The 12,500-nt window shown below is 40.2% G+C and overlaps 1 protein-coding gene across 1 annotated transcript in view; it reads right to left on the reverse strand.

Annotated features, from left to right (window-relative positions):
* The window catches only part of LOC122264087 (uncharacterized), a 55,025-nt gene that overhangs the window by 35,664 nt on the left and 6,861 nt on the right, over positions 1-12,500 (reverse strand). The window contains exon 4 of the mRNA XM_086546394.1: positions 12,107-12,205. Coding sequence (XP_086402520.1) covers positions 12,107-12,205 — 99 coding nt within the window. The remainder of the gene's footprint in view (positions 1-12,106; positions 12,206-12,500) is intronic.

Consider the following 12,500-nt stretch of genomic DNA (forward strand, 5'->3'; position numbering starts at 1 on the left):
ACCTATTCCTCATCTTCATCCTCCTCTTCCATCCTTTTCTCCTCCTTCTGCTTCTCCTCCTCCTCCGTCACTTCTTTCTTATCTCCCCCTTTCCTCCTCCTTCTCTTCAATGCTTTTGTTCTGCTTTCGTCTTCTTTTTCTCCTTCTTTCTAATCTCTCTCTCCTTTCCTCCTCCTTCTCCTCCTCCGTCACTTCTTTCTTATCTCCTCCTTTCCTCCTCTTCCTCCTCCTCCGTCACTTTTACCCTATCTCTCTCCATCCCCCTTTCCTCCGTCACTTCTTTCTTATCTCTCTCCATCCCCCTTTCCTCCTCCTCCTCCTCCTCCTCCATCACTTCTTCCTTATCTATCTCCATCCCCCCTTTCCCCCTCTTCCTCCTCCTTCGTCACTTCTTCCTTATCTCTCTCCATCCCCCTTTCCCCCTCCTCCTCCTCCTCCATCACTTCTTCCTTATCTCCCTCCACCTCCCCTCCCCCCCTCCCCCATCCATCGGTATTTACACACACAATCACAACCATCCAACACGTATAGATAGGATATGGTAACGAGGTCCAAGTTCATTTGCAAACGTTGGGGACGAACAAGAACACATTGTTAGTGCTGGCAATTGCACAGTGGCCGTTGCAACACCGTCTAACACACGAGCGGACGCTGTTCACGGCGAGGCGTCGTTAGCCATTACGGGGATGGTAATGATGCATATTTCCTTGCAAGTTATGTCGCCCTGAGAAGTCTTAACGTTTGAGGTCTCCATTCGCGTTGCAATTCATAAGTGACACGAGGTGTTCTGTCTTTCTCGATGACGCTGTCTCTCTATCTCTCTCCCTTTTCTCTTCTCTCCTATCTGTTATCTCCCCTGTCTCCTATCTGATGTTTCTCTCTCTCTCTCTTATCTCCTCTCTCTGTCCTCTCCTCTCCCCTCTCTCTTTCTATCTTCTCTCCTATCTGCTGTTTCTCTCTCTCTCTCTCTTATCTCCTCTCTCTGTCCTTTCCTCTCCCCTCTCTCTTTCTATCTTCTCTCCTATCTGCTATCTCGCCTCTTTCCTATCTGCTGTTTCTCTCTCTCTCTTCTCTCCTCTCTCTGTCCTTTCCTCTCCCCTCTCTCTTTCTCTTTTTCTATCTCTGTTTTTCTCCTCTCTCTTTCTCTCCCCTCTCTCCTATCGGCTGTTTCTCTCTCTCTCTTATCTCCTCTCTCTTTCTCTCCCCTCTCTCCTATCGGCTGTTTCTCTCTCTCTCTTATCTCCTCTCTCTTTCTCTCCCCTCTCTCCTATCGGCTGTTTCTCTCTCTCTCTTATCTCCTCTCTCTTTCTCTCTTCTCTCCTATATGTTATCTCCCCTCTCTCCTATCAGCTGCTTCTCTCTCTCTCTCTCTCTCTCTCTGTCCTCTCCACTCCTCTCTCTCTCTCCTCTCTGTTAACATGGTAGACATTTCTGACATGACGAATTCCCGCCTGAATATTGGTTAAAATTATTCAAGAGAATTGACATGCTTTTCTCTTTCCTTTATTCTCTCTCTCTCTTCATCTTTCTCTCCTTCTCTCGATATGAACTCCCTCTCTTTCTCTTATGTCCTCTCCTTCTCACTCTTCTCTCTGTGTCCATTTATCTGCATCATTTTTTACCTTCTCTTCATCTCTGTCTATTTCCCTATTATTCACTATCCCTCCTTCCCTCTCCTTGTCTCTTCCTACCTCCCTTGACCTCTCCTTCCCAATCTCTCTCTCTCTTTCTCTCCCATTCCCTCTCCTTCCCTCTCTCTCTCTCTCTCTCCCTCTCCCCCCCCCTCTCCCTCTCTCTCTTTCTTCCCGAAACAACACGACACGCAAGACGCAACCAGACCCGTGTCGGAACGGACCCCAGGCATCTATCTCCCTGTGGCACTCGGTCGTTGGACGTGACATGACATGACACAAACGACACCCGAGGAAAACCGACACCTGTTCCCTCCTCCTCCTCCTCCTCCTTCCCCTCCTCCTCCTCCTCTTCCTCCCCCTCCTCCTCCTCTTCCTCCTCCTCCTCGCCAGCCCAGGTGTCATGTGTAGCAAGACTACCCACTCGTTGACATTTGCAAAAAAAAGAAAAAAAAGCGCTGATAGAGCGATGGCCGTCCCATATAAAATCCTATATAAACCACGAATTTCACGAGCGAGAGCGCATTATGGAAAAAAAGGAGAGGGAAGTGCCGCACGTAAGGGTGAGGTTCTCATAGAAATGGACCTTAAGAGAACTTGGGTTTAACTGCCGTACTCCGCAGCTGCAGGATGAGGGCATTGTTGGGGGGGGGGGGGGGGGGGGGCAGGGGTATGATATGTTTTAATTTAACGCTGCACTGAGAAGGAGCGCGAGAGAAAGAGGGCATTTAAATGAGGCATAACCGGAAGGAGTCGTCATATATATACATTTTTTTTATCTCTCTCTTTCAATCTCGTTCTCTTTTCGTTTGCATTATTACTTCGTAGTATGTCCATTTTCTTATTCTTTCGAATATCAAAGTTGTTGTACCTATAACTCGAGGGTCATTACATCACTCTTTCTTTCTTTCTTTTTTTCTTTCTCTCTCCCTCTCTCTCTCTCTCTCTCTTTCTCTCTCTCTCTACATATATATCCACTCACACATCTTTCTATCCTTCCTTCTCCCTCTCCTACTCCCTCTCCCTCTCTCTCTCCCCTTCCTCCACCTCTCTCATATCTTCCATCTTGCATTTTGTATCTTAACTCATACGATTCCTAAAAGAATACAAAGACGCTATTGTGGACATACTTAGTATCATACTAAGAACTGGGATGTACGATTAGATAGACTGACTTACATTCGGATTAAAAAAGAGAGAGAGAGAGAGAGAGAGAGAGAGAGAGAGAGAGAGAGAGAGAGAGAGGAAAAGTTCTTTGATATATCAAGTTGAACTGAACAAAGAGCTAGACGTGAACAATTGAACGAAATGTTATGATTGAAATGAACAGAAAGATGGTAGTGAACTAAGCAAAATGTTATGATAAAAAACAAAAAAAAGAAAGAAAAAAATGAAAAAAACTGAACGAATGAACATATATATAACTGAACAAAAAGTTAGACGTGAACCACATAACAAAAGGATAGAATAAACAGATGGAAATAACCTAAACAAAAAGACAACTAAACAAAAATGCTAGAAGTTGGCAGGGTAGATTAAAGTAGATTAAATAAAATAAGATGAACCACGAATTACGAAAGAAGAAGAAGAACAAGCAAAAAACAAACAGATAAAGAGAGTGAAAGCCACAAAGACAAACAGTCGCAAGGCCTGTAGCATAAAAGACAGGAGACTGCATGTTAAGTGTTTGGGGCCGACTGTGGTATCAAGTTTGTGACTGCTATAAACAAGAGGCATTCGCAAGAAAGTGTAACTTGACTTCGACCGCTGCTGGGCGACTGCTGGATGGCCACTTGCGCACATGCACACAAATGCACACACACACACAAATACACACACACACAAATACACACACACAAACACACACACACACACAAATACACACACACACACAAATACACACACACAAATACACACACACACAAATACACACACACACAAATACACACACACAAACACACACACACACACACACACACACACACAAACACACACACACAAACACACACACACACACAAACACACACACACAAACACACGCACACGAATATAACCTATGTTACCTCATCCTTTTGAGATGTACGTAATCATTTGTCTCAATAAACTCGTCAAAGTCAAAGTCAAAAGTCTCTCTCACATTTATTAACCCAAACATTCAAATTTATTTCTCACACAACTAAAAAAACATCAAATCAAGTCATTTACTTCTGGCAATAAAGGCGATAAAAAAAAATCATAAACTTAAGCATGTACAATAAAAAAAAATCTTCAGAAGGCCTATACGGATAAAAAAACAAAAAAAAAACACACACAGGGATAAAAAAAACAAGCAAAAACACGCCCTCAAAAATCAAAAACTCCAACCACAAAATTCCCCCCTCCCCCCACCCCTTTTTTTTTCCTTCGTGTACCCTTTTGGTGTTATGAAGGCACGGAATCGCCAAGCGTTTGGGGTCCTGTTTTCGAGCAACTCGCCGCTTTAATCAAATTCCAGAAGTACACCGGCTCCTGGAACCCGGATGAGAGGGAAGGAGGGAAGGAGGGGGAAAGGAGGGAGGGATAAGGAGGGAAGGAGGTGGGGAGGGTGGGAGGGTGGGAAGGGAGGGAAGGAGGGAAGGAAGAAGGGAAGGAAGGAGGGGAGGGGGAAAAGTGGGAGGGAGGGAGGGAAGGAGGGAGGGAGGGAGGGTGGGAAGGGAGAGAGAGGGTGAGAAGGAGGGAGGATGGGAAGGAAGGGAGGGAGGTGGGAAAGGGAAAGGAGGGAGGAGGGTGGGAGGGAGGGAAGGAGGGAAGGAGGGAGGGTGGGAGGGAGGGAGGAAGGAGGGAGGGAGGGAGGGGGGGAGGGGGAAGGGAGAGAGGGAGGGGAGAGGGAAGGAGGGGGGGAGAGAGGGTGGGAAGGAGGGAGGGAGGAGGGAGGGAGGGAAGGAGAGAGAGAGAGAGAGAGAAAGGGTGCAAGAGGAAAGGTGAGAGAAAGGGTGAAAGATGAAGTGAGAGGGAAAAAGTGATATAGAGAGGGAAATAGAGGAAGGGTGGGAGACAGAGGGGAGAGAGGAAAGAGAAAGAGGAGGGTGACAGAGAGAAAGGAAGGAGGTAGAGAGAGAGGAAGGAAATAGAAAGGAAGGAGATAGAGTGGAAGGATAAGAGGGAGAAAGGGAGAGAGGGTGAACAAACGGAAAGGAGGAAGAAAGGGAGGGAGGGAGAAGGAATGGGATGTAGAGGGAATGAAAGAGAAAGGAGAAATAGAGAGAGAGAAAGAGAGAGAGAGAGAGAAAGAGAGAAAGAGACAAAGAGAGTGAGAGAGAGAGACAAAGAGAGAGAGAGAGAGAGAGAGAGAGAGAGAGAGAGAGAGAGAGAGAGAGAGAGAGAGAGAGAGAGAGAGAGAGAGAGAGAGAGAGAGAGAGAGAGACCCCAAGGCATTGCAATCAGAGTAGCAAGTCATCCTACTGAACACACAGATCATAGGATTTAAATATGCATACGACAGGAATCAAATACACTCTGTCGGCGCGGCGTCACAAGGAATGAAATTACACAAGTCTCCCATTTCACATCAAACTCCAACAGAAAATCTCTTTGTTGACATTTCCCGAAGGGGTTTGAGTGGCGTCCGTTTTCAAAATTCTCTCAAGGACGCCATTCGTATCAGCTGATTGTCCAAATTTCTTAAATAGCTAGCCTAGTCTGTATTTCAGGATGCACAGAATTGCCAGGAAATTAACCTTAAGTCCTAGAATTCTCATTAAGATTATTTCAATTTCCTGCAGTGACAGTTATAATGAATAAGCAAGACAGTTATAGAGAACAGTGGATTAACTAATAGATATTAAAGTAAAAAAAAAAAAAAAAAAAAAAAAAAAAAAAAAAAAAAAAAAGAAAGAAACAAAAAAAAATATATGTATGTATATATGTGTATTATATATATATGTATATATATATATGTATCATATATATATACATATATATATATATATATATATACATATACATATATATACTCACACAGACATATACAAAAGAAGAGCAAAGAGTACGTAATAAAGAAATTTAATAATATGATTTAAAGTTAGTAATAAATTCATCCGAATTTTGCTCCGGTTAACATGACAAGCGAACTCGAATGCGGATTCACGCGCATTCATCACGGACTTACACGAACGTTATCATTTATCATTTATGTTGCAAGGGAAAAAAATGTATGTTCGTTGATATGATGATGATGATGAGGATGATAATTATAATAACGATAATGATAATGATAATAATAATGATAATAATTGTAATTATTGATAATGATGATAATAATAATGATAATGATAACGATGATAATAATGATAATAATGATAAAAATTATTGATAATGATAATGATACTACTAGTACTACCAATAATAACAATGATAACACCATTATATAGAGAAAAAAATAATGATAATGACAATGATGTTCATGACGACGATAATAAGAATAATGAAAACAATAATAACAACAATAATCATAACAATAATACGAAACAAACCCCCCAAAACAACAACAAACAAACAAAACATAAATAAAAACATCAAGACCCAACACACGCGATAATAATAATAATAATAATAATAATAATAATGAAAACAATAATAATAGCAATAATCATAATAACAATAATACTAAATAAACCCCCAAAAAACAACAACAAACAAACAACATACATTAATAAAAACAGCAAGACCTAACACACACGATAATAATAATAATAAAGAAAACAATAATAATAACAATAATCATAACAATAATCCTGAATAAAACCAAAAAACAACAACAAACAAACAACATAAATAAAAACAGCAAGACCCAACACACACGATAATAATGATAATAATGAAAACAATAATAATAATAATGGAAACAATAATGATAACAATAATCATAACAATAATACTAAATAAACCCCCAAAACAACAAACAAACAAACAACAACTTAAATAAAAACAGCAAAACCCAACACACACGATAATAATGATAATAATAAAAACAATAATAATAATAATGAAAACAATAATAATAACAATAATCATAATAACAATAATACTAAATAAACCCCAAAAGAACATAAAAAACAACAACATACATAAATAAAAACAGCAAGACCCAACACACACACACACACCATTCCGAAAATAACGAACGAATAAGGATGATGATAATAATAATAATAATAATAATGATAAAAATTATTGACAATAATAATGATACTACTATTACTACTAATAATAACAATGATAACACCATTATAATATTGAGAAAAAAAATGATGATGTTCATGCAGACGATAATAAAAATAACAATGAAAACAATAATCATAACAATAATCATAATAACAATAATACTAAATAAACCCCAAAACAACAACAAACAAACAACAACATAAATAAAAACAGCAAGACCCAACACACACGATAATAATGATAATAATAATGAAAACAATAATAATAATGAAAACAATAATAATAATAATGAAAACAATAATAATGACAATAATCATAACAATAATAACATAACAAACCCCCCAAACAACAACAAACAAACAGCATAAATAAAAACAGGAAGACCCAACACACACACACACACACACCGTTCCGAAAATAACGAACCCAGACGCACATATCCTTTTACGCAATATTCGGACACATCCTGCCTCTTACGCCAGCATCTTCCCGTCTAAGATAACATCCCAGCATCCCAACAGATTCTCAATGCTGGCCAAAGATTCTCTCACTAATGATGCTGGGAGTTGGCACATCACGAGATCACATATCTCAATGGACACGGAGATGTGATCCGTGGTGGATGCTGGGCGTAAGATGGGGGCAAGAGAGTGCATAAGGGGAAATATATATGAATGAAAAAAAATTAGTAAGGTTGGTTGAATGGTGATGAATGGGAATTGAAATTGATGTTGATGGATGATTGATAATGGAGATGAATGATGAAATACAATAATGATATCAATAATAATGATGATATCTGAATATGGCAGAGAAATAAGTAAATAGGTTAATGAATATGTATAAGTAAATGTATTTTATCTGTTACTTCTTCGTATTCTTCTTATTCTTCTCCTTCTCTTTCTTATCATTATTTTCATCCTTCATCTTATCTTTATCATTCTCCTTCTCGTTCTTCTTATAATTATCCTTCTTGATCTTTCCCTTTTTCTTCTCGGTTCTTTTATTCCTTTTCACTTTTGCTTATCATTCTTATCATCCCCATTTCATAATTATGATCATTATCAATATGTTATTAATACTATTATCAGTATCATTCTTAGTATAATCATTATGATTATCAACATAAACATTATTATTTTATCATTATCATAATTATTATCATTATCATTACTATTGTTTTATTCATACCATTATCATTTATAAAATCTTCCTTTTCATCATCTTTCTCTTCTTATCTCCTCATTATCCACCTTCCACCTCCACCTTCTGCCACCAATCCACAATTACAGGAAGGAAAACGCATAAAAACGGCATAAAAAGCCTGCCAACAACCAGGGATACCAACAACCATCACTGCCAACAACCAGGGATACCAACAACCATCACTGCCAACAACCAGGGATACCAACAACCATCACTGCCAACAGCCAGGGATACCAACAACCATCACTGCCAACAACCAGGGATACCAACAACCATCACTGCCAACAACCAGGGATACCAACAACCATCACTGCCAACAACCAGGGATACCAACAACCATCACTACCAACAACCATCACTGCCAACAACCAGGGATACCAACAACCATCACTACCAACAACCATCACTGCCAACAACCAGGGATACCAACAACCATCACTGCCAACAACCAGGGATACCAACAACCATCACTGCCAACAACCAGGGATACCAACAACCATCACTGCCAACTACCAGGGATACCAACAACCATCACTGCCAACAACCAGGGATACCAACAACCATCACTGCCAACAACCAGGGATACCAACAACCATCACTGCCAACAACCAGGGATACCAACAACCATCACTGCCAACAACCAGGGATACCAACAACCATCACTGCCAACAACCAGGGATACCAACAACCATCACTGCCAACAACCAGGGATACCAACAACCATCACTGCCAACAACCAGGGATACCAACAACCATCACTGCCAACAACCATCACTGACAACAACCAGGGATACCAACAACCATCACTGACAACAACCAGGGATACCAACAACCATCACTGACAACAACCAGGGATACCAACAACCATCACTGCCAACAGCCAGGGATACCAACAACCATCACTGCCAACAACAGAAGCTCCCCCCCCCCCACCTATGATGCTGACAACCTCCCGAATTTCCAACACTAAAAATTTCGAACTCTATGAGACATTTGAAAACATTAAAGGGCTGATGTTGGGACGAGGCAGTGACGCTTTGTGCATGTATATACTTTTGAACTTCCGCGTGTGTGTGTGGGTGTGTGTGTATGTGTGTGAGGGTGTATGTGTGTGTGTGTGCATGTGTGTGCGCTTGTATCTGTGCTTCTATGTGTGTGTGCGCGCGCGCTTGTGTCTGTGCTTATATGTGGGCGTGTATGTGTGTATGTATATGTATGTGTTTAAGTGTGTGTATGTGTGTGTGTTTAAGTGTTTGTGTGTGTTTAAGTGTGTGTGTGTGTGTGTGTGCTTGTGTGTGTTTTATATGTGTGTTTGTTTTATATGTGTGCGGTATGTGCATGTAAGCGTGCTTGTCCATAATATACTTGTACGTGTGCGTGTGTGTGCGCGCGTGTGAATATGCGAATTAGGCAGCCGTTTGAAGCAACAGAGAGGCACCGTGTGGCACTCAGGAGCGGTTGGAGAGCACTGGTGCCATGTGCCCGGAATAACACACGGCTCTCGAGTTTAAAGCCCAAAGCTTCTTCCTTTATATAATGAGCATATGTTGGCATAGTCACGATTCCTGATGCTGTATTTTGACCTTGTTTTTTTTTAGTAAGTATATGCTGTTATAAGCATTGGATCTTACTGGACTTGAAATTTGAAACTTTCCTTCTGTTAAATTTATCCTTTCTTATTCTTAATTAAGGAAAGTTGTTATGATGATTATTATTTTATATTGAGGCTTTATTCTTTTGAAACAGTTATGCTAATTTTTTACTCTCTTTCTCTCTTTAACTCTCTCTTCCCTTCTCGCTTTTTTATTTTTCTTTCTCTCTTCAGCACCCTCTTCCCTTCTCGTTTTGTTTTCTCTTTCTCTATCTATCCCCTCTCTTTCTCTCCCTCCCTCTATCTTTCTCTCCTCTCTCCCCCTTTATCTTTCTCTCCCTCCCCTCCCTCTATCTTTCTCTCCTCTCCCTCCCTCTATCTTTCTCTCCCCTCCCTCTATCTTTCTCTCCTCTCCCCCTCTTTATCTTTCTCTCTCCTCCCTCTATCTTTCTCTCCCCTCCCCCTCTTTATCTTTCTCTCCCTCCCCTATCTTTCTCTCCTCTTTCCCTCCCCCTCTTTATCTTTCTCTCCCTCCCCTATCTTTCTCTCCTCTCCCCCCCTTTATCTTTCTCTTCCCTTCCCTCTATCTTTCTCTCCTCTCCCCTTCTTTATCTTTCTCTCCCTCCCCTATCTTTATCTTTCTTTCCTCTCCCTCCCTTTATCTTTCTCTCCCCTCCCCCTCTCTTTCTCTCTCTCCTACTCCCTCCTTAACCCTCGTATATAATAGGGTTTGGGCTATTTGGTACATACTAGCACTTGAACCCAAACACGTTTTAAACCTGTAATTTGTGCTACTACAGGCCACAAGGAGCAATGGACTATGGAGGAGGGGGCGGGGGGGGGGGTTGGCGTCCAAAAAAAGAATAATGAAAGGGATCAAAGCTTTAGAAAAAAAATTATATTTTTTCCATTTATTTCGTATTTCGTATGTCCTTTAAGGTATGTAAGGCTGATGGTTATCACACGCACACACAAAACTCACACACACATATATGCATATATGTATATATATACATATGTATATATGAATATACATATACATTTACATATATCCGAATTTACATGTACACCTCAATAAATCTATAAACTCTTTGAACACAATTCCATCCACCCCCCCAAAAAAAAATAATAATAATAATAATAAAAAATAAAACACGTAAAAAAAAAAAAAATCCACATATGCACACAATGTCTAAGCTTCACAGACCCTGGAAAAAAAAACTCTTTCTTTTATTGCGTAAAAACATGACGTTTGCGAAAGGACTACACAGTCACGTCTGTTTGCCGTGCATATAAGAAGTGACATGCTAATGAGCAGCATCTCGGATAGGCAGTTATAACTCATATTTCCCTTTTTTGTCTGTCTGTATATTCGTGAATCCATTCATCCATCTATTATGCTACCTTCGTATCTATCTATCCATCCATCTACTTATCTATCTACCTATCTATATATCTACCTTTCTACAGCTCTGTCAATTTACCCACACACCTATCTATCAATTTAAATACCTATTTCCCTACCTATCTATCTACTTACCTATCAATATATCTATATATCTACCAATATGCATATCAATCTACATTCCTATCTGTCTACTTAACGATCAGTCTACCTAGCTATCAACCTATCAACCTATTAATCAACTTGTCTTATCTCAGATATATTTGTCGTCTCTCTTTTCTTCCATTCCTGTTTCTTTTCATTTCGAACGAGGCATATAAAGAGACGAGAGAGGAAGCGAGATAATATAAATGATAAATATCAAAACAGAAAATTGAAGAGGCTGTACGAATATTTAGGGACATGCAGACACGTAGACACATAGACACAGACATACACACACACTTTCTTGTACTCACTCATACACACTTTCCCTCAGACAGACACACATATACACACAAGAGCGAAGGACGTAGAGACAAAATGTAAACAAATCATCTGAAGGATGTTGGTGAGTCTGTCGAGTCATGGAATAAGTGTGTGCCTGAGGAAAGGGGAAGGGGAGAGGGGGATGGAGGAAAGGGAGGGAGAGAGGAGGAAGAAAAAGTAAAGGGATTTAGAAAGAAATTAGGAAAAGGAGATGGAAGGGAAGTGGAAGCAGAAAAGGGAGGGGAGGTGGTAAGGGAGGAGGGGAATGAAAAGAGAAGAGGATGATGATGAGAGGGGGGTCGAGGAAGAAGGAAACAAGGAAGAAGAGGTTGAGAAAGGGAAGAATTGGGGAAGGAAAAGGGAAGCGGAGTCGAGGGGAATAGAGAGAGGAAGAAAGCGGGAGAGAAGAAAAGAGGGTAAAAATGAAATAGGGAGGTTAAGGGAAAAGGAAAAGCGGAAAGAATAAGAGGAAGGACTAACTAACTAGAACGGAAAGTGGAACATTGGGAAGAAAAGAGGAGAGAATGAGTAAGAAATAATTTAAAAGAAAGAGACAAAGCAAGCAAACAGGAAAAAACACGAAAAACCACCATCATTACTTACCCTCGAGTGGTTCCCATCCACAAAGAACTCGGATTCGCTTTCTCCAACGCCCTGTGTTATAGCGGGGGCACTGAACACATCTAGGACCCCGTCATTTCCCTGGAAAAAGGGCAAATCAAGAGATTGGTTAATTACATGCACGTCGCAATGTATGATGAGTAATTGAATCGTCAGATTTGTGTGGAGATGGATGAATAGGATGGATTAGAGGAACAAAATTTCATATGAGTAAATGGATAAATAAATGAATAGATGTACACACACATACACATACACACACACACACACACACACACACACACACACACACACACACACACGCACACACACACACATACACACACAAACACACACACACACACACATACATATATATATATATATATATATTATA

Source organism: Penaeus japonicus, unplaced genomic scaffold (genome assembly GCF_977035675.1).
Source record: "Penaeus japonicus unplaced genomic scaffold, GWHDUDI00000001_assembly GWHDUDI00000018, whole genome shotgun sequence".
Lineage (NCBI taxonomy): Eukaryota > Metazoa > Arthropoda > Malacostraca > Decapoda > Penaeidae > Penaeus > Penaeus japonicus.